Source organism: Stegodyphus dumicola, chromosome X1, assembly GCF_044657685.1.
Source record: "Stegodyphus dumicola isolate Sdum_Otavi_A_Nest chromosome X1, ASM4465768v1".
In the NCBI taxonomy this organism is placed as follows: domain Eukaryota; kingdom Metazoa; phylum Arthropoda; class Arachnida; order Araneae; family Eresidae; genus Stegodyphus; species Stegodyphus dumicola.
This window is the reverse complement of record NC_140780.1, coordinates 241696351-241720902: the sequence shown is the minus strand read 5'-3', so window position 1 is coordinate 241720902 and position 24552 is coordinate 241696351. Positions and strand designations below refer to the sequence as shown.

Sequence of the window (24552 nt, the reverse complement as noted above, 5' to 3'; positions counted from 1 at the left end):
CTTATCTGCTCGATTAGAGATAAAATCCTTGATAGAATTTTACCTCTGCTGAGCCATCGGACTTCTGCATGCTAGATGAGGTCGACTGTTTTATCTTCGGAGTCTTTCAGCGGTGCTTTAAAAAGCCGCACGAATAGAATTCATAATCGAAGTGACAACATTCATGACGTGTTCAAATAGAAGTAAGTATCTTTGCGCACAACGCTTCTTGATAAATGATGAAGTGATAAGACATGAAGTTTGAAAAACATTCGTTTTTCTTGCACAAAGCGACAAAGCCGTCGGTTCTTCCTTGTCATGGAAGGTGCTCCGTCTGTGGTAATTGCCAATAGCTTTTTAAGCGGCAAACCAATTTCTGCCGCAAACGTCTTAACATTTTAAATGTCCTCTCCTCGTGTTCTCATCTTCAAAGGCAGAGTTTTTAATAATTCTTTCTTTAACAGAAAAGTCGTTAAATACAATTCTTATCATAATAGCTAACTGCGACGTGTCAGAAATATCCGTGGACTCATCAAATTGGAGAAAAAACCATTCACATGTTTTTAAGTTTCTCTTCAGTTGAGATTGCATGTCATCAGCAATTGCTTCTATTTTCCTTAAAACAATGCTGTCTGATAACTGAAGGTCCTGAATCGCATTGATGATTTCACGCTTGTTAGAGAATCCGTCAAAGAGGCTTTCGGCACCTGCAAGAAATGCTTCCTTCGGCAACTCACCGTCTTGAAATGGTTTTTCTTCTTCGCCTGCAAGTGAGAAATTTTAAACGAAACCGTTGTTGTATTTTCGGACATTGAAACTGGCGTAACAAATACTGATTGCTGCACTGAAAGTTTCAATTTCAGCTCACATACTTTCTTCTTTCCTAATTTCCGAACCCTCCGGGAAGTTCGTTGCAAATGTTCCATGATTCGTCTGAAAGTGACGTTCCACATTATGTTTCTATGCCAATGCTACAGAAGTACCACAGAGCAAATACACACACTTCCCTTTCACATTATCAAAGCAATACGTTTCTTCCCAGCTGGAATTGTAATTGTATATCTTCTGCCTTTTCCTGGGCTCACTCATCGTGCTGCAGCGGTTAAAAAAAATCGCTAAGCCCCGACGCAGAATGAGGATGCCGAACAAGACTGGGTGCACGACTAACACTGTCACTGCCGAAAGGTCAGAGGAGACTGGTGAAGAACGCGGGTCAAAAGTTGCCCTTTGTACCTTGTTAAATACTTAATATAATTGTATCATGCAGTCGAGTCAAGGGTCGACTCTGACCTGCAGTTCCCTCCACTTTTGTCAGAATTTGTCAGCCTTTTTTTGGTGTGGTGAGCCTTGTAATATCGTGCCCCCAATCTTAAAACTTTATCCTCCTATCAACCCGCGAGGACGCGCGTCGTTACAAAAACATAATACAGAAAATCTCCCTCTTTTTTCAGAAATTAGGTAGCTGGGCCTACCAGGCCCGAGGCCCGCGTTCGCATTGTCATTTAGTTAGCATTGTCATTTTAAACCGGACAGAGCTGATAAGAAGGATCAACTTAAGACACGCCATCACCCTCGATGTTGCCGAAACTCAAGACAGTGCCAAACAAGTTTCTGGCCCCTCCCCCCGCCGAATCCCCCTGTGTGCAATCTCAAGAAAGTCTGTTGCAGCAAAAAAAGGTTAACCGAACATTGGCGAGCGCTATGCAAGGTCGCCTCGGGCACAGGGTTGAGTACCCCGGGTCTAATTAGACTGTCACCGGGGCGCTTCTCCAAAGTAAACTCTCAAATTCACAAAATCTCAGGAATTTCTACACCCTGGTAACAAAACAGCGAGAGTTTCTCTTTCCGTCGCGGTATAGTTCTGTTGAGTTTTATTCAGCGTTTTTCTGAAGTAGGCAATTGGGTGCTCATTTTGGGAGAGGACGGCGCCAACTGCGAAATAAGGGGCGTCTGTCGCGGTTTCTAAATTCTGCTCCTCTTCCGGGAACTTGAGAACTGGGGCATTAATTAATGCGTGTTTTAATTCTTCGAACGCAGTGAACCCAGCAAGGGTTCATCTATCTTCGCAGTCTTTGATGAAGGACCGATAGTATGAGCACATGCCCAAAAAGGATGCTAATTTTTGGGCTGTATTAGGAGGTTGATTATTCTTGATTGCTAAGATTTTATAATTATCAGTTTCGATTCCTTTTTTCGAGATCTTATACCTGAGATATCTAAGTTCCTTTGCGACAAATTTGCATTTCGTAGGATTCACCTTCAAAGTTATCACGAAACCTTTGCCATCAAACATCACGGCTGGCTTCATAGCTGCTCGCATGGATTCTACGATGAAACCAAATTCTCCCACAGGATTTCCTAATGGCTTAGGGATTTGATTGGTCGGAGGGGTTCAACGTAAATTTTCCTTTTTCTAACGCCATGGTTCGTCAAAATACTTCGGGCGCCTATGTAGTGTTCCTCCCTTTTATTCTACTAAACTAAGTGTTGAGGTACCTAGTGAATAACTAAGCGAATGATCGCTTACGTCCAAGAACGGAAAAGTAAACTCAAGAAGGGTTAATTACCGTTTATTTGCTCCAAATAAAGATATAAAGTCAGCCCCTTTCTCAGTGCTTACAACAAAGCCTCCGCTTGGGCTTAACTTAAAATGTAAGAAATAAGAACTAATTAATGACTAACTAAAGAGATTTAGACGAAGCTAACACAATTCTAGCCTAGTTGGCCCGTAATATTAAATTATGTAGCGAAGCTATCAAAGGCACGTAATACAGCCGAGCGTAGTAACAGTTAGAGAGAGGTAGACCAAAGGCAAACGCGCACTATTCAGGAATCCTAATCCTCTCTCAGTGGAACTTTGACTTAAATACTTCCTACTTCTCATTTGCATTTAATTTCATTAACGCGATTCTGTAAACTCATTCTCGTAAGGAATTGTAAACAGAAGCTAGAAGAGATAGGAAAGTTTCATAAGCTTAAAATAACTGTTATAAAATTAGGATATACCTTACAATCTAATGAGAAATATTCATTTCTGCTTCCCTCTAACTTGAATCTTAACCTCTTTTATTGTTGTCTCTGCTGCTCGTTAGATCTCAAATCATTCGTAAGTAATTAGAGAAGGTGATTGGGCAGCTGACTCAGTGAGATCGTATACTGAATGTCAGTTCCTGTTTGCTTTTCGATCGGTCGGTTCCTGTATTAGACTGGCATAAAGTTTAACCGTTAGAAGGAAAAGTTCAGGGTGTTCTTTCCATGTATTTTGCGAGGTTTTTGCTTTTTTAATATGACAAAAACTATCAATCACCGCGTGGACGAATCTATTTTAAAAATTGGAGGATCTGTTTCTCTGGCAAAGAGGAAAATTACGTTAATGTTTCAAACATTCTCAGAATGTGGCACTAAGAAGTTAGGGGGGGGGAAATATGGTATATTAAAATCGTTTTTAAAGATTTCTTAAAGAACTTTGTTAATTCATTAAACTTGGGGGAAAAAAGGTATGTTTAAATTCAAAAGCGTATCGTCAGCATCTTATCTTCAATTGCTTTAAATATTTGTTCTTATGATGATAAAAATATTTTTTTTAAAATTATCATTTTGTCCTCTTTTCACCTAAATTAGTTTTGATTCCAACTACAACTGATTTACAACTGAAAATTACGTCCTAGAAAGTTAAAAAGGATAGAATGTTTTCCATGTTTGCGCTTAACTCAATGCCTTGCAGCATGAAAGTTCTCAAAACTGCATGTTTTATAAGCTTCATCTTTTTTAATTTATAAATTCAGAGTAATTTACGTGTAAGAGTTCTTTTTCTAATTTTTCAAATTTTGATAATTATTTTATATGCCAATTTTCAATGTCAAAAATTGCATCAAAGTTTATTTAAAAATTTACTTTTTACTGCTATAGCGAGGCGAGGGGACATTTTTAAGTACTGTGGACCCATACGTAAAATCACGCCTTATACAAAAGCGGCATCTTTCTGCCTCCCAACGTCGAGAAATTTCTAAGCAAAACTGGCTTGCATGCAAGTGACAGGTATAGAAAATTGTAGAAACTCTCATGCAGCCAACCCGTTTATCAGAATTCCAACTTGGCTGTCTTCAACTAGTGTGTAGCAAACTTTTGCATTCGGCTACCAGCTAGTGTACGTTTTACAGTTCAAATACGTAATTACTCAATCACACAAATTATTATTAAGTTTATTTTAAGATAAGATGTGTAAATTGTTGTTCATATTTGAAACTAATGAAGACTGCGAAACACTTCTAATTATTAAATTAATCACGATGTGCTAGTTCTTTAGGCCCATACCATAAATATGCACCATTTCGTGTATCAGATGAAAGAACTTTGATGTAAACCTACCCCAAACCCCTACTTAAAAACTATAAGTATTAATCTTTTAATTTGATTTTTATATTAATATCGATAATCTGAGTTGCTGTCACCAAGACAACTCAAGATTTCTGGATGATTCTGAGCTTCTGAGGGTACAGCTAAAAAACACAATTTTCAGTTATGCGCAGTATAGATTATTTCAGTTTCTTATAAAACTGTGTCCATAACAAATAAAGTGTAGACACACGAAAGCGCGTCATTGCCAGTCGACGGTACATAAAAGCTTTTATTTATTTCTGTATTATAGAAGTTGTTTGATCATCTGCGCAAGAATGTGAATTATGTAAAATGTCATTTTATCTACATTTAGTAGTGACATTTGCTACATATGTTATTTTATACCATAGGCGTGATAAATACGCTTAAAATGCGTTTCAATTACCCAGTGCATTTATTTCCAAGACACTATGCAAAAATCTAAATATGGTAGACAATTATTTTTACTTAATATATGTCTCTCATCGAAAAAAAAAATCTTTCGAACAATTAGGTTATATTACATTATTTGAATATGATAATTCATACGAGAGTTATTTGCCTAAGAGAAGGATGCTTTCATGAAGAACTTTTTAAGAAAAACTGGTTAGACGTGAAGAAAACCACGCAAACGAACCATGGATCCAGCCCGTTCTCTAGGCTCGAACCCAGGTCAAACTATTAATATTCAGTTATCTTAACCACTTGGCCTTTGATGGGACAGTTTTCTGAGCAGAATATCTTGGGTTGCAAAAGATGCGTCGTGTAATGCGTACGCGAGTTGACAACTAATTAATTTCAAAGGTGTTTTGAAGACTTCGTAAGTATTTGTTGTCAAACCTAACTCCTGATCTCAAGAACTTATGTTGAATAGTTGACCTGTGATTGCGCCTAATTATGATATGCAAAATTAAAGGGAAAATTAACTCAAAACTTTATTGGCCACTATTTGTGGTACAGTTAAAAGTAATAATAATATAAATGATGAAACTTCTCGTCAATTATCAGTTACAGTGACTTGCTGCTAAGCTATAGTTACGACGTGATTACAATACTAAAACATTTTTAGAGTCACAATACCATCTGACCTTTTGCTGTGTGAGCGACTTGCTTTCAGCAAATGGCAGTGCAACCAGGGCTGGTGCCTAAGTCGGTGTAATCGCAATTGTACTGAGCAGCATAATTTAGCGGCGGAAAAATTTTTAGAATTTAACAGAAAACTGAGTGGCAGAATTTAGAAGTTGCAGAGTTTGCACCGGGCGGCAAAATGTCTAGCGCTGGCCTCGAGTGCAACTAGGCCAATTCCATCGAGCTGCTGGTTAAGATTATATCTTAGTTTTAATCTTGTCGCACAATCTGCAAAATCCTACGGTCTGATCGGTTAGTGTGGTGAACGAAGCATATAGGAAAGAATTAACATCAAGCTAACTACTAGTAGAACTTAATTCGTAAATGTCGTAACTTGTGACACAGAACTAACGCTTCTTGAAACATTATTTTAATATTCTCCATTGCTTAGCTCTCATTAGCGAAGACTAGCAGCAAAGGATTTATAGGATCATGAATGTGGTTTGGAGAAAATTATGGTCTCTTTGTGCTACAGGCAAAAGCACAGAGGATTATTTTGTTAGCTATAACGTTAGGCAAAATAATAGGTTCAGAATTAAACAGACAAGACGTAAGGGAATTACTATGCAGAGACATTATGAATTTTTTAGAAGCAGGAGACAGGAAAAATATGCCACGCCTTCTCCGGGAATCGAACCGCGGACCTCGCAATTACCCGATAAGCATGCAGACCACTACACCACGAAGGCTCGTTAAGAAGGCGGGAGAAATACCTTATAACTACACTGGTGAAATAAATTAAGTTAATTTGCATATTTTATCGAATTGCATGAAAAGAACCGAACTGAAGGAAAAACCACTGCTTCTAGATAAAATACAATTCTTGTACGACACATACATAAGCGTACACGTGTGTGTGTAGGCGGAGCCAGCAGAAAAACAGGCTTTATAAGGGCGTGCGTGTAGGGTAAGACGAATTGCGTTCGCTGGCACACCTTTGCGAATTTCTTGCTGTTATCTTGCAGCATGGTCTGGGCAGGCATCATGCTGGATGGCCGCACACCTCTCCACGTCTTTGACAGAGGGTGTGGGACTGGTGTGAGGTATAGGGATGAGGTCTTGGAGCCCTATGTTCGCCTTTTCCGGGATACAGTGGGCCCCGAGTTCATCTTACAAGACGATAACGCGAGCCACATAGAACTCTTCTGGTCGACGAATTTCTCGAGAGTGAGGGTATTCACCAGATGGATTGGCCAGCCGGGTTCCAGACCTCAACCCTATAGAGCATGTCTGAGACGCTCTGGGAAGGGCAATTACAACTCGCAGCCCCCCCCTCCGAGAACCATCCGGGAACTGAAAACAGCATTGCTGAATGGGTGGGACAAATTGTTACAGGCACTGATAAACTACCTTATTTCCAGTATGACATCACGTTGCGAGGCTTGTATGGCTGTAAGAAAGGACCATACCCCCTATTAACCCCCCTTTTTTTGTCTTCTGCAACCGCTGTTTCAGACCTTTAGACTCCCATGAGTGTTACACACGAACTTGTGTGTCTATTATAACTGTTAAATGTTTATTTTGTTATAACTGTTAAATGTTTATTTTGTTATAACTGTTAAATGTTTATTTTGTTATAACTGTTAAATGTTATATTTGTATTATATCAACCTATGTTCACACCAAATTTTATTAAAATCTGTCCAGTACTTCTGGAGATCGAGAACAAATATGAAAATTCTCTTAATTTATTTCACTAGTGTAGATGACAACAAAGTCAGTTCAGCGTAGAATTGCAAAAACTTCAGAAGCAGCAACAAAAGGCAGTTGTAAAACAAATGTTGCTTGAGGAAGGGGAAGGTAGTCGTAGATCTTTGGTCCACAAAATTTTCGTCAAATGAGGTAAAGTTTAGTACCATGGAACAATATCATTATGGCAAAGCAATGATAATGCTTACATAATCAATAAATTCTATAATATGATTTCAAACAATACCCATTAGCCATAAGTTTTAAAAAGTTAAACAGATGTTATTATAAAAGTTGCCAAAAGTAAAAGGTGTTCATATTTTGGGTCATAGCTGTGTGTAGAAGTATTTTATGATATGGAGAAGAGGCATGATGAAGGTGTAGTTTTATAACTGCTTAAAGCAAAATTTAAGATTTCGGAAAATTAATTTTTTACTTGCTCAGTACATGCGAAGGGGAAAACCATCAAAATCCTTTATCAGTTCTATTATCGAACCTATGAATGAAATTATTGAATGAGTGCTAACCGGCGGCAGGTTGCGCTGATGACTCTATGTAAGAATTAGTAACTAAGTTGCTATTTTTGTTTAGTACATTGAGGTTGCGTATCACCTGCTACATTTTTGAACGCAAAATATATTTATTACAAATTTATGAGAAGCTCTATTACAATATCTGATAACATGGACAACGTAGGATAATTATTGTAGGTAAAGTTATCGTCCTCGTTATGCAAAGATCTTGCTAACATCCAAAATGTTGATTGGCCGAGCTAGGTTTTCTTCCAAAGGCATACTCGCGTGAGCTGACTTTTCAGCAGCCTCAATAGATGGCGTCACATTATCATCACTACTAGGTAGCAACCTCATGTGTTAGGGCCATCCGCTCTGATTGGTTGATGAAAGGCAGTGTCGATCATGGCAGACGAATCGCTTGGTTCTTCTTCCTGAGGGGCGGGATTCAGAAGTTTCTCCTCCTGAGGGACAGAATTCACAGATTTTTCTTAATTTTTTGGGTTTATAAACGGAGTACGGCGTTTCCCGTGTGTTCGCCTAGTTTTCCGGACAGATTTCTTAATTTCTGTGTAATTTCCATCATCCGAACTGTCCATGTCCAGTGGAGTTCCTTCTTCAGCAAAGGAAAATCTGTTAGCGACTGGAATTCAATGGTGGGACTGAGCGGGCGTTTACTGCTAGTCCGTGTCTCATCCACTATCATAGATTCCGCAGCCAAGTTGGTCATAGATGGTGCAGGTTCCGTTTGGTCTCTAGCAGGTATATTTTCCTTAACGTCAGTGTTTTCAGATCCTTGGAGGGTCATTTTGTAGAGTGTGGCTCTGAAACCGCGAAGTACTCGTAGTTCCATACTCTCCTTATCAGTGAGTGGCTTGTTATCAGGTCTCACTTCGTACTCCGTGATTAGCACTCCGAGAAAGTCAAAGAGCTTTTTCATCATTGTTCAATCGGTAAAGAGCAGAAACAAGAGACACGTGGCCGTGCTGTTAGGTTCGCTAGGCCCTTTTTACGGTGCTTGTAGCCGGGGCCAAAGCACCAACCTACTATTAGCCCCTAACAGCAAAAGGAAATACGCAAAATCAAGGATGCTACTTGAAAATTATTTACGATAATAAGTACACTAAGTACTTCACTAGCTTCACCTTATTTGGCGGGGAGGTACCTTCCATGTAATGATTGTTTACCAAGCCCCATGGGCAATATTCCATGATAGGCAGTAAGAGTAGTAGTTGCTACTAAAACCTAGGCCAGGCTTATTAGATTAGATTAGATTAGAGTTTATTCAGAGCGTGTTTTCGCTAGCCAGCGCACGTTTCGTTGTTGTTACGCTAGTAAGCCTCTTGGCCATTTCGGATTATCATCACGCTTGAAAGCTTTTTATGAGTCAACCTGTTAGGCGTAACTTACGTACTATCCAGCACTACTTATTTTAGACTTTTGACTTGAATTATATTCTACGTTTTTAGTTTCACCGCAAGTTGATAGTGCCATTGTAACGCACGAAGATAGTGCCCTCCTGTTAATTATTTGAATTTAATAAAGGGTTACTTTCACCCTTCTTCTGTGCTGGTATTTTTTCACACCTGTGCCAGAATTCGCCAGGTTCATTGTAGGATCTAATTTAGTTTTTATGAGGAAAAGCAGAGAATGACCGTACAATCTAAAGTGTTTACTGTTAATTTTGTTAATAATTTGCTTGATATTACGAGTTTACTGAAAATAGAAAATGAGTTCAGTGTAACATTTTTGTTTCGTTTTGTTGTTTAGAAAGCTATCTGTGATATTATATGCATAATTTTACGACATCTACGGGGGTATTTTTATTTTCCTATTTAGTTTTTCAATACTGATGAGTTTTATTTGTTGAACATAATAAATCAAAATAATATTTTTAATTACTAAAATTGTCTGTCTTTAAAGCTGAGTACATGTTTATATTATCTTTTTGAATAATTTGAAATATATTACCTTTTACTATTCATAAAAAACATTGAATTAATTGCTAATTATGTCAATATATTTTTCAGATGAACGGATGCATTTTAAAAGTTCGATTAAAAACACCTGACTGGCGTGCAGACATTTATAAAGTTCTAAAATTGTGTCAAAATAACACTGTTTCACTAACTCCTACTAGTTCAGTAGCATCCCATGATGCTGACTTTCTCTCCTGTGAATTAGCTGATGGTGAAGATGATCATCAGACCCTTCACAAAGCTGTTGCAGAACTCAACAAGGAAGTTTTGAAATGTTTCGATTCAAAAAATGAATGGAGTTCTGTTCTAGAAGGTACCACAATCTGTTTATGCATTATATGAATATTTATGACACTTTAATATGCTGATTCTGATAAACGGCTTGCTCACGTTTATTTAGTATTAAACTTTAATTTGATGATTAGTTGAAGCAGCACTTAATTTATAAAATTAGAAGTGCTAGATCCCTGTAGAAAGTCATCAGAAAGAGAGACAAAATAACTAATGAAGTTTTTAATAATTAAAATTGAATGAAATGTGAAGAAATAAAAATTTAATAAATTATTAAATTAATAATAAATAATAAATTTAAATACGGAACATCGTCTTATTTGCGGCTTCAGCTGGAATTAGAGTTGAACTCAAAAGCAGCTCAGTCAGGCTCTGGCTACTATTGGTAATAGAAGCAAAAACCATTCCTTTTCTCAGCAGACCAATAAGAGAAAAGGTAATTTTAACGGAGACATGTAAGCATGAAAATAAAGAGGAAAAAATCCAACACTTTCTGACCACAATCTCCTGCCAATATAATTTTAGCTGTCAACAAGTCAGAGGGAGAATTTTTTCACGAATCAGAAAGGTGATCTGTAAACTGGTGTGGTGTTGGTGTATTTAATTATGGCAAAGCACACTAGGGCTATCTGCCTAAGGGGAGGGATGCCTTCGTGGAGGACTTTCTAAGGGAAACTGGCTCGTATACATGTTACACATGGGAAAAACCACGAAAACACCCATGCAGCCAGCCCGTTCGCGGGATTCGAACCTCTGACCGAACTACCAGTGTTCAGCGACTTTACCGCTCGGCCGCTGGTGGGCCGATCTGTAAACTGAGAATAAACATAAGGTTCTGTATGAGGTAGAGTTTTAATCCTCCACACTTAACTACATTGTTCTAAAAAGTTACAGGTGCTCTTTTCTGTAAAAATTCACTGGCACTGGATGAGTACAACTAGAATTGATATTTTCTAGTACTTTTGGAACAGAAAAATTTATGAACTCTAATAAATTCCTGGTACTTCTTGAGAATAAGCCTTTGACATGTGGGTGGGGGCATTTCTTTCCATGAAAATCTCAACTTCCGTCAAAGTGTTTGTTTCCCAGGAAAAAACAAACATGCATTCACAAGTCAGAATTGATTTTTAAGGTGTACTTACTATTAAAATACAGTTTTCGAGATCAGAAGAATTTTCCACTTAAATTGTGGTTCAGTTGCATTAAAGAAGTGCAGGAGCTCTCTTATTTAAGGCTCTGCTGCACTCCGGCTAGAATTATGATTTATCTGAAAAACTGAAAAGTACCAGGGGTAGGCTCCACAGCAATTTAAGCTCTGAGTTGGAGCAGTTTGTTTATTAGCAATTTGGTGATCACAATGAGTTATATGCCATGGCAATCTGAAAATATAAATTCCAGAACATGATTTAGTAATATTCTGATTTTGCAGTATGTGCTTCCATGCCAGTCATTGTGTAACCAAAAGTCACTAGGCGCCAACTATCCAGCAGTGGTGTAATTAACAGGGGATTAGTCTCCTGTTATCAAGATACAAAGCCTTACATCTGAGTGTGAGGTTGCACAAATAATGCCAATACAAAGAAACTGAAATGCGTGGGAGAAATACCTTATATACTACCTCTTTTAAAGGGCGTATAAGGTATTTCTCCCACCTTCTTGGTGAGCCTACGGGGTGTAGTGGTCTGCACGTTCAGCGCGTAATTGAGAGGTCCGCGGTTCGAGTTCCGGCGAAGGCGTTGCTAATTTGTTATCTCTCCGGCTTTTCCAAAAATACCTAATGTCTCTGCAGGCGACTAGGGATTTTAGTGGACCCAATCGCCAAATCCTGGGTTGAGGAGAATCATCATCCAACACCTTTTAGTTCGGGCGCGACTGTAGATAGATTAGGATTTTTTTTTGGGGGGGGGAAGCAGGCAAGGTGAAAAATTAGCAACGCCTTCGCCGGGAATCGAACCACGGACCTCTGGAATACGCGCCCAACGTGCAGACCACTACACCACGAAGGCACTTCAAGAAAGCGGGAAAAATACTTATAACTTGAATACAGATGATAAATACTGAGTGCACAAGAATCAAGCTGTACAGCATTTTCTCTTCTAAAGTTACAGACACATTAAGTTTTTTGGATGTAGGAAATATGAATATCCACTATAGCGTGGCTGTGATTCGAAACACGGAACTTCGAAATGTTGGCTGGATGTGCTACCTCTTACAGCATGAGAACATACGCAGAAAAATGGGATAGTTCTTTGTATTCTCCCTACTGAAGGGATAAGTGTGGAAAGACTGGAGACCCATTCGATCAATCTTCGAGTACCTTCGAACGGATCTTCGAGTTATTAGCTAAACATGCTACCGCTCAATACCACAAAAGCACACATGAGGAAATTTAGTAATTCTTTATTAATGTACTTATAATCATAGTTTAAATAACCTGTAGAAGTATTTCCGAAATATTGCATGACTAAATATCTCTTGAATTATGGGTCATAGATCTGTATTCCTAGCTTAAGAAATATATCACTTAAGATTATTCACGGGCTAATTTTTAATAAAGGATACTTAACTTTTATACTGGCCCCATATGAAAAATATCAAGAAGAAATAGTGTATTTGGCCACATGGGAGCAAGGGACATCTTCATATTGTCAGTAAAATCCAATGGTCGGGGAACATAAGGTCGGGGGTCTTCTCATTTACAAAATCCTTAAGTTCATTAATCTTACAGGATAATCCATTTGCGTTTCATGGTAATACAATTATTATTTCAGTAATACAATTATAAACAACACTATTCATTATTCAAACTATTACAGGAACCAAAAATGTCTTCAAATAATCCAAACAATATAAACAATTTGTCAATCGTATATTTAGTAGCCTGTAATTCAGGCATTCTGTCTGATATTTTTTTAAAGTATACTCGCGATTGAACAAGTTTTAAACATATTGCATAGTTCTTTTAGAAACTTAATAATGGCAGCAAAGGCTCCTAGGCCTATATCGACAGACTTTTTAACATCATTAAAACTACTTTTATCATTGACAACAGTACTTTTATCATTATTAGCATCATTTTGAACAGCACTAGCATAGGTTTTGTTTGGTACAGCATTTGCTGCTTTAGTTTGAACAAATGATTGGTTTACATTTCCAGTTTTAGCATTTACATTATTAGAAATATTCCTAGGAAATTTAGACACCCACGATACTTTGCAGTGTGTCCTTCTTGTAGATAGTTACGACATTTGACAGTTTCGAGGCGCTTACCCGAGCAGTTTTCCGCCTTGTGCGAACCTGCACACTTTACTCATCTGGGTTTCAATTTACATGTGTCCGAAGAATGGTGCAAGTGTTGATAGTTAGACACTGGATTATGCTTTCCTTGGTTTTATAAGACACAATAGTTATATAAAAATTCATAAACTTTGTAATTTCATATATCTGCTCAACTCCAGGGCATTTCTCAATTTGAGCTTGAAAACATGGCATTGGGGCCCTAGTTATAATCCTATTCTGCTCATCGGTACCGCTTTCCTAACTTTATATCTAGTTTTAACAAGCTTCTCATGTATTTCATCAGCTGAACAATCCGAGGGTAATCCCTTAGGCACAACCTTTAAAGGCCTTAAAATTACTATTTGTACAGAACTTTACATTTGTTCTCAGCTTACAAATCAAGCCCTTTGAATTTGGGGGGGGGTCTGTCATATTTTGCTTGATAGCTAGAATAGTATCGGCAAAGGGTCATGGTCGGATAGTGTTGGGCCCTTCTCTCTTTGTTTTCATGCTTATGTATTTCCGTTAAAATTTCCTTCCATACTTTCATACTGTTTCTAGGTTCTCTTTGTTCTTGTTAATGATGCTTTAACAATTTTACTTATTTATTTATTCATTGGCGTGCTGGAAATAGAATGATCTTTTATGATATCATCCATTGAAATAGTGCATTATACTATATATTCAAGGCTTAAATTCAGCCGGAGACCATTGGACTAGTTCTTGTTTTTGAGTAAAATTGTAATTCCAGTTGGAGTCCCAAATAAGTGAAGGTCTGGTATTATATTTTATTAAACTATTTATCATCAATCTAATAATTTATAATTTTTTATTTATATGTACATTTCATTAAACTAATTATTTTAATTGTTTATGTCTTTATTATTTATTTTGTTTCTTTATTTTTGTTACACTTTCCTGATTGTCTTTTACAGGGCTCCGAGACTGCTAATTTTAGAAATTAAGCCCTGATAATGGCAAATATTTTACTTACTTTTATTGCTATATTGAACAGAAATTGATAAGTTTTAAGTAAAGGCACATTTTATGAAATAATCTATAACAACAGAACAGTTTATATTGAATAAATGCACAAATTACATTTATGAGAGTTCACAATACAAAGAAATATATAATGAAGTAATACATAAGAACACAAATTACTGTATTTAACACGTTTACAATTCATAAAAATAGTTAAAATCATTTTTTTAATTTTCATGATTACTGACAAATTCTTTAAAGTGTTCAAATATCACAATTTAAATCCTATTGCGTGTTAAAGAACAGTGATATTAATTATTAACAGAAAAATGTGTTTAATATAATTTGACTACTAGTATTAAGTTCTTTTTTTAAACATTTGAAATAGAAAAATGCATAACAGGGGGATATATTTAAATATGTTTACTAAATTAAATGAATGGTAATCCAGGAATCTTTTTAGATGTTCTGTTCGCGCATGCATATGCAAAAGAATATGGCTACAAATTTTTTTTTAAAAAAAAAGGTTCCGTGACTAGTCATCATGATGGGAGAAGTATGACTGCCAAGGATTCACTCTCCTTCCTTGAGTTAAACCCCCCTTCCTTAAGTTTCCAAGGATGTATTTCTAAAGTACGCCTTTTACTTTTGCAAAACTTTAATTTAAAAATGCTATTCTCCAAATACTGATTACAAAAAAGCTCAAAGCAAAAATTTGTGTTTCATAAAATTTTTATACGATCCTTAAATCTTAAATCGACCTCTCTTTCCTTTCCTTTTGTTACCTTTCTTTCCTTTTCTTTTCTGAGAAATAGATTATTAAATAACCTGATAATAATATTTTCTCTGCTAATTTTGCATATCACAGAAGCCTTCCTCCCCCCACACACTTACTCACTTTTTTTTTCTTTTTTCCCTTTTGAAAGTTTTAGGAAGTTAAAAGAAAATTTACTAGTTGAATTTTACTTTGAAAATTTGTGTATTGTATACTTTGACTAAAAGATGTCGTGACCAAAATTATCATATTTAATACATCTAAAAGCCTGGATTAATTATTTCATTCATCGCCTTGTGTTTAACATTCTTCATAGTTTGAAGGGTAACTACTGATCATTCTCTGTGATACAGTGAACACCTGTACAAGTATTTCTGTGGAAAATTCCAGAACTTTGTAGGGTTCCTGTTGATAAAATAAATTTTATCAACCTTTGTCGGACCTGTGTGCAACAATATTCTTTGCATCATTGCATCTGACGTGAAGGTAGCACAGTGATTTGAATAGTTTTCATGCATGTATAATTCTATAGAATTCATCAAGAAGTGATGGTTCAAGCAGATACATGGCTGTGTATAATATTGGCACTCTGTTCTTTTCATTTGCAGAGTGTGGTAATTACATAAGAAAATAAGTGAAAACTATATTGATTATCATCTGCTATAGTGTTCTTTTTACAGTAACTTCCAAGCATATGCAGAATTGCTTTTCCAGATTTTGTAGCTTGTTTTAACGACAAAATGACATTTCGAAACACTCATTCCTGTTGTAAATTCAGTAATACTTTGCTTCGTCTACAAACATAATAAGTCAGGACTTTGCTATCCCCAAAAGTAATACTTTGCTATTCCCAAAAACTTAAGAGATTTTTTTATACCAGCTCAGTGCATTCATTTTGATTGAACAGCTTCTTTTTACCCATTTCCTTTTATACAGGTGATAACATTTTTATATGATTTGATTTGTGATTTTTGTTTGTTGCTAAAATTTGACGTAAATTTTTTATTTGTGATTTGATGAGTTTGATGATGGATTATTTATTTTTAAGCTAAATTATCTTGTAATCTTATAATTAGTTGTATCTGTAGGATATAATGATTCAGATTATGATGTGTCCAAGTCACAGCCCTCATCTGGCAGAAGTTCACCTTTCACAGATGGAGGTAGTGAAAGATTAAAATCTTCTCCTGTTAAATTACCTCCAAGACCTCCTCCACCTTCTAGGCCCTCTGCTCCACAACGTCCTCCTCCTCCACAAGTAAGAGTAATAGATTTTTTAAAATTTTTATACGCTTCATATCTATCATGCATTGAGATAACATGTAGTTAACCTTTTGCAGTGACCACCTTTCAAAATGTTAAGTGTTTCTGAGAGTATAATTTAAATATCAGTATTAAACATCATCAACAATCAATCTGATGAGACCACCTCGAAAGTAGACCAGAAATTTTTGAAGCCATACAAGATTGTCTTTGGGATGTTTCACTGCAATAATTAGTTACATATTGATGAGATTTCCATATGAATTATGTTTTAAAAGAGTTTGATTTTATTTAAATAAATTTTTGAACATTTTTATTCAATTTTTTAAATCTATCAAATGCTAGCATAATACTAATTGCTTTTTGATACATATTGACTGATACAATCACACATTTGTGGTTACATCGGAGTACAACTAAACTGTGAAGTATGAGTAATGCAATGCAGAAAACTTGCAATGAAAAATTGCAAAAGTTTGCGAAGTTCCATGTGCTATACGGCAAGGTTTATATTAATTTTGAGTAATATCTTAGTATGTAAATTTTTTTGTGCCTTTAGTTCTCTTCTGATCGCATATTGTGTTCCCTGAGGATTTCTTGTATTGTGACCACGAAAGAGGGAGGGCAAGACTGTGAAATCCAAAGCACCGCTCATGTTGATTGAGATTGCGATCACATGCTCTTGTCATCGATTGTTTCTTATGTAATTGATAATGTCATGAAGTTCATTTTCAGTGCCCCACCTGGGCATAATACCATATTGATTATCAGATAAAACATTTTTAACTTCAAATAAAAGCTGTAATCTTTTTAAAATCAGTTTAAAATTTTCCCACGGATCTTCAAAAGATATATTGTCTGTAGCAGTGATCTTCAAATGGTGTTCCGCAGAATCCCAAGGTTCCATGAGTCAAAATAAAAATTTGACATATGGTGTATATGAAAGAGAATGATATGCAGTGCTTTGCAAAAGCATTATAAGTTCAATGTGTAATCTACCTAGTCTAGGGGGGTGCTATCTGCATGCACAGGTTATTTGTTGCTCAAGAATCAGTTCAATAAGCATATTGACTTTAGATTCTCCCTTGGAGATTATTATTGCTGACACCAAAAACAACCTATTAGTGTATCATTCATTACATCAAGTACTACTGCAAGAGTACTGCAAGCATTCACGTTGATGCTTTGATTTTAATATCACTCTTTCTGAAAGATGGCTTTACTACAAACCTCTCTGAGCCAACCAGTGAGAATTTGTGTGTGCTGATAATGGAGCACTGAATTTCAGATCAGAGACTGGAAGCTGCTACTGCATGGCATTTGCATGCATCAATCTGTGCATTATTATATTTGTCCTGGTGCTGCTATCTTATGCTGGTGCTTATCTATTTATCAGAGAAGTCATATTAGAGTTTTCTAACTTTTGTTTCCTGATTAAACATTCAAATGTATATCACTTCTGCCTCACTACGATGTGAAGACTAGATGGCTATTCATAGGCATATGGCTGAACTTCTAATGAACATATCCATTTGATTAAAAGATTCTGGACAGTATCTAGGAATCGTTCCTCCCTCCTAATCTTATCTTGAGATAGAAAACAGCTCGGGGGGATATCATACCATTAAGGATGATGATAGGGGAAACTAATCTCTTTTTAATTTACATAGAAAGGCCCTTATTAATTTTTTCATTCATGTGTTTGTGGTTAAAATGCAATATTGTTGTGTAAAAGATTATGCTCATAGCAACAAATCATGTCTTTAAAGAAAGGCCTGTCAGAATTGAACTGCAAGTAAATTGGTTTCAATACAACTGATTCTATATATAAGAAAGGAAAAGGGGTAAGAAAGAAAAAATGTAAAAATTGTCTGCTAAATCCGTATAGAGCATCAAGAATAAAATTATTGTGTTAACTTTTTGACTGAAAAAGGCAAATTTTCTGGGAAAGCTTTGGCAATATTTTGAAATTCTGGAAAAGTCATAAAACAGCACTGCATTGCCAAATATAGTTGTATTTACATAATTTCAACTATCAAATTTGACAGCTAATTTTTTTAACATTCTCTACTTCCAAATAAGCAAATTTGTATGCAATTCTTAGAGTATTTTTTACATATTCAGGCAATTTTTAATATTTATTTGGTGTAAATACTGCATAGGCGAAACCACTGCCTGTGTTTTACCAATTCTGCAGTTTCCACTTTGAAGTTAAGTCATCAAACTGTTTTTACTTTACTTAGCTTTGCAGTTGTGTATTCATATTTTATTTGCTTATCTACAGCAAATTAACTGCTAATTTCTAATTTTTATTGCTATATATTTGTAGAAAAGCAGATACATATTAAAAAAAATAATGAGACTTCCCTTGTTAGCAGTTAAAACATAATTTAGCACAGTTTTAATATATTTATTGATAGGATTAATGTGAATACACTAGACCAGTTCTTCGTTCAAAAGTAGCTTAGTATCCATCGGTAATAAATATGATCTTTATTGCATATTTGCAATGTAGTTTTTGTCTTTTACATGTTAGACTGTATTCAGGAGCTGGTTGACTTTGTTTTTAACAATAAAGATTATCATCACAATACATTTATTTTACTCTCCATTTATTAATCATTTTGTTATTATAGAGGAGCTATCTTGCCACTAAACATTTTAAATTTTCAATCACAATACTGTACTCACACAGTAATTACACAGAATAATAAGTATAGTGAAAAAAGTTTAAGTAGGTCGAGAGTAAAAACTCACTAGCAGCGCCGCCTGTCGGCAACTTCTTGTTAGTACTAAACACCGTACCTCGAAACCTTGTGGGTTTCAAAACAATATTACAATTAGTATATACTGTTTTAAGCCACAATATAATAAATAATTGTAAACAATAGCATAAAATACACATTAAATCATAAATGTAATATAAACGCTGGAAAGAAACGTATTACATTACACAACACATAAAATCTAATTATAACTCACAGGAAGAACACAAAATCTGGTAATAATATTTTAATCACTCAAACTTTTGTATGCTTTTCAAAAAATTTTTCTGCGATTCTACGTGTTAACCATTTTGTACTGGGCATATGCTTATCTTTGACTACAAGCAAACCCACTTTAACATTATCTTTAGTAAACATCTACTTACTGCATTACTGAAGGTTATTCAGATAGTCTGTCTTCCATAACTTCCAAATTTGTTGACTATATTTCGTCATTTTTAGAGCCTATTTTCTGATATCTCAATAAGTTGGGGTTCAGCTATTGAAGTTAAAGGCCTCCCTATGAGAAATTGTCCAGAAGATAAGGTTTCAAAATTATCAAACATGGATGATAAGGGAGTAAGAGGTCTAGAATGTAACACGATTTCAATGTCTAGAATTACAGATTTTGAATTCTTCAAGAAACACATGAGCATTGCGGATAATTTGTTTCAAATGAAACTTCAAAGATCTCACCCTAGCTTCCCAAAGGGCGCTGAAGTTTGGTAATTTAGGAGGGATAAACCTCCATTCAATATTTTCACTTAGCAGGTATTTAGTCAATATTTTATCTGGGTGTTTAACCAATTTATGCAGTTTTTTAGTTCAATACTCGTAACCAGATAATTCTTTGCATTGTCACTGAATAATTTTGCATATTTACTAAAAAATCGTTTCAAATAGACTATAAAGGCATCTGAAGTGAGATCAGAGACAAAATCTAAATGGATAGCTTTGGTGCTTAAATATGCAAGTATGCATACATACACTTTGTTCAGTTTTCCCTTGTACAGATTTTTAGATTTAGTGTGGAATGGTCCACAAAAATCAGTTCCAACATTACTAAATGGGTAGGAACATGTTACTTGTTCTTTGGGCCCATTATCTGACTCTCAAAAACAGGTTTGTTGTTTGGAACAAGTTATATATTGAAAAACAATTTTACAACAAACATTTATGCCATTTAAGAGCTAAAATTTACGTCGAATATGATAAAATAATGCATTTGAACCAATATGAAAATGCTTGAAATGATAATATCTCACAATTATATTAAAGTGAATAATTCCTTATCAGGCAGAATAATTGGATTTTTCTCATATGTACTGAGATCCAAATGTTTCAGTCTGCCCCCAACCCTTAGAACATTGACTTTATCTAAATAACAGTTTAATGATTTTACCTTCTGTTGCTGGGTGCTGAGGCATCTATCTCAAGATGTTTCATTTCATCTACAAACTCACCTTGTTGGATTGACCTAAATAAATAGAGTTCCACCATCTCAACTTGCTAAATGTAAGGTGAACTATAGGCTTTTCATTAGTTTTAACATTATTGATAGATCTAAGTACACTGCTGGCCATTAAATTTGCAACACCAGGAAGGAATGATCTGACGAATGTCAAAATCGCATGAAAGGAAGAAGAGGTTAGGATATGCAAATGATTAGTATTTCAATGCATTGAGACAATGCAGGAAGGAGAAACGACATCTGAAGCACTGTATAAAAGAAAAGTTGTCTCAGGATCTCAACTCCCTCCGTGACTAACACTCGAGAAAAGTTGAGGTCAGCCTGCAAAATTGTAAAACCATATCACGGACCATTAGTTTGGAAATGGGCATGTTTGCAGCACCCCCAGTATCCGCTCGTACTCTGTGTTGACGTTTCCAGCAGCGTAGACTATTAGCCCGCCGACCATTACTTTGACTTCCCTTGACAGTGCAGCATGGAGAGGGATGGCGAATCTGGTGTGTTGAATGACAAAGCTGGATATAGGTGCGGCAAGGTTAACTTGACCGAATTTTAAGATATGTTAAAACACCTGTGTGCCTAATATTGCATCAATTTTTTCCTCTTTTATAAAAGTTTGGATCAGCAAACTTAATGTTTTGAGGTAAATGCTTAATTGGAACTTCTGCATTATTTATTGGTATGGAGTCCGAAATTTTAGGCGCCCGCTAAAATTTTAAACTCATTTCAAAGTCAATATCATTTGAAATATAAGCACATACTTTAGAATTTCTATTTATTCTCGTATTATTTAATTCAGAAACCACAACAGATTTTTTTTTTTTTTTTGTTTTTTTGTTTTTGTTGTAATCCCTAATGAATTAACACATTTAATGGTTAAGAATGAAATCATCGAACCTACATCACACAAAGCATCAAGCTGATGTTAATTCACCATAACAATCTCTTATTGCAGTAGAAAGCAAAATATTCTTTGCCTGATGCATTTTGTTTACAGCTGTGCGTGTGAAAATACTTTCTTTAGAGCCAAATAAAATTTTCACCATTCGGATTGAGACTGACAGTTTTCTTCCTCCAAACTACTTCGGGCTTTGAAATATGAGCACTTTCGATTTTATTTTGTTTTTCATTTTCAAAATGTGACAGCGTTTTTGGCATTGATAATTAGACGAACATGTTCGAACGGAATGGTTTTTCAAATGATTAAAACAAAGCTTATTTCTTTTCAGTGATACACACCTGTCATTGATAGAAAGATTTACGAATTCTATTATTTAAGTAATGAATGAAATTCTTCACCATAGCACTTCAAATTTATGTTCTTCGTAATAGAAGTGGATATCATACTCATAAATTTATGTTAAAAATTATTACTTTTCTTTTACCTCTTTTATTTTACGATATTGAAGCGTTCTCACTTGGTCTTGTAAAAAGAAAAGTAGTTATTCAATCGTACCGAATTCTTTTAATCTTACCGAATTCTTTAATTAGTTTTTTAAATCTTTTTTCCACCAGTATCGAATCGATTTATCAAACTTATTCACTATTCAATATACTATCATTATTTCCAATAAGCTTTCTACTTTGAAGTTTAAAATATTCAAAGTTAAAATACATTCGTTTGTTACATCAGTTAAATTTAGAATATAACTAGATGTTTCACTAATATTTAATTGATTCAAAAGCTTTTTTATTATAGCACTTAAAAGCTCACACTTATTCGAGTACCTATCTTCTAAAAGTTTCCATGCAATATCAAAATTTGTATCCGAAATAGAACTAGATTGTATTACTCTCATTAGCTTACAGCTAGCTTTCAAGTATTGTAATTTCATTGCATTCGAAATAGATTTGTCTTCTCTTACACTAGCTTTAAACATATCCTTAAACATTATCCACTTCTCGATTTTGCCATTAAATGTCGGTATAACATCCAAAAATGTCGGTAACTTAACATCCGAAAATGTCGGATGTAAATCATTAAATGTTGGTAACTTAACATCTAAAACACATTTGTATTATTATTATTTGGCACAGTAGGGACAGAATGTTCAGAATTGATTATATTTTTAACTATGAATAATTTGCAATTAATCATCTATAGCAACTCATCAGAAATATCATCTGTATCTTTATCCTTAATTTATTTATCCAGTTCTTTGGGTTTACATGCTTCGAAAATTGAATAAAATACAAAATTAAATTCCATTAGTTTTGGTTTAAAATAGTTGCAACGCAACTGAATCTGAAACATCTAATGACGAAACAACTTTATGCCGAGTCAGTGAACATTTTAACACTCTTTTTCCTAGTTTTTAGCACTTCCATATTTATAATTTTAAATAGAGATTAGAAAGGGAGAGCTTACCAGCGACAACGATGGACCCATTTGAACTGTATTCAGGAGCTGGTTGACTTTGTTTTTAGTAACAAAGATTATTGTCAGGCTATATTTATTTTACTATTCATTTATTATAGAGGAGCTATCTGGCCCTTAAATATTTTAAATTTTCAATCACAATACTGTACATGCACAGCAAGTGCACAAAATAAAAAGATTAAGTAAGTCGAGAGTAAAAGCTCGCTAGTAGCGCCGCCTGTCGGCAACTTCTTATTACACAGGGGAAATTTAGGAATTCTAATGTTCAGCCTAATTCTCAATGACAGACAATTGTAAAATACTATACGTCAAAGTCCTGACCATCTGGCATTGTGTGAGCCCTGTGTATGTGGATAATTCATTGCAGAACATATGTATATGGATAATAACAAGTGCTATACAGAGTGGGATATCCACGTAAAACATATATAAATTTTGTAAAGTTCAATTGATAAACTTGGCACAGTCGTACATCATTAAGTATTTATAAATAATAACGTAACATACTGTGCCCTGTATCTCACTTCATACACTGTACTGTTATTACTACAATGCAGAATTTACTCTTAAGATTTTTGCCTTCTCAGTAATGGGAAAGCCTTCACAGCTTCTCTTATGTTTAGAAGCACTGGTAGCATTCCTATTGTTACGTCTGGAAGCCATTTTACATTCATAAAATAATTCTAGATACAAGAGCTGTGATATAATGTTGGTTATGAGAACAGAAAGATTATTAAAAGCAGAGCTGAGAGAAATTCAGCTGGAAAATCTCGAAGTGCGTGAGGGGCAGGAACCACTTGTTTTGATGACTGTGGTCCTCTGCTGATACTTTTATAGCTGTTATGGAGTAAAGATTAGTTATAAAAAGTATAATTCTGAGCAGCGACCTATAACCTGAGAACATACATGAGGTTTCTAAAATGACTTTTTCAGGCCCCCCTTTAGTTACATTAATTAGGACGGTGCCTATGATCATGATTAGTATGGGAATATAATGCTTAGCTTGTTTTATTGACTACATTTGAGGTTCGAATCCCGCTAACGGGCTGGCTGCATGGGCGTTTTTGTGGTTTTCTCCATGTGTAACATGTATACGAGCCAGTTTCCCTTAGAAAGACCTCTACGAAGGCATCCCTCCCTTTAGGCAGATAGCCCTTGTGTGCTTTGCCGTAATTGAATAATCCAACCCATTGACTACATTTGGCAGTAGGCTGTTAATCACAATATGCTGTTTGGCTTACATTCTGAAACTTCAAAAGGCACTTTTCTTCCATTGTGGACCTTTATTAACTGAAACTGCTTACAGTGTGCTTAGCTTGTTTCAGATATCACCATATACTGTTTATCACTTAGATTACATTTTGAAACTTCAAAGGACTTTTTTGTTAACTATTACTAACTGAAACCATGGATATAGGATCCGATTGGACTATGAAATCTTAATTCATACTTAATGTTATGATTTCTGTTATTGAAATATTATTATCATCATAATTCAAGATGTGTTTTGTCTATATTCAGGGAATGATAAGACAGTGTAGAGCCCCCCCCCCAACTTTCCCTTTCCGTGAAGGGAAGATAAAATTATGAGGGAAAATTTGGGACCCTATGTATTTATTTAGTTTTGATTTTTGATCCTATCTATTGCTTAAAAATGAATTTCAGTTCTCACTCAGAATT

The 24552-nt window shown here is 35.3% G+C and overlaps 1 protein-coding gene across 2 annotated transcripts in view; it reads left to right on the top strand.

Moving 5' to 3' along the window:
• The window catches only part of Synj (synaptojanin), a 227582-nt gene that overhangs the window by 197951 nt on the left and 5079 nt on the right, over positions 1–24552 (top strand). For both annotated transcript variants that reach the window (XM_085807291.1, XM_085807290.1), the window contains 2 exons: positions 9716–9977; positions 16082–16251. In XM_085807291.1, coding sequence (XP_085663417.1) covers positions 9716–9977; positions 16082–16251 — 432 coding nt within the window. The remainder of the gene's footprint in view (positions 1–9715; positions 9978–16081; positions 16252–24552) is intronic.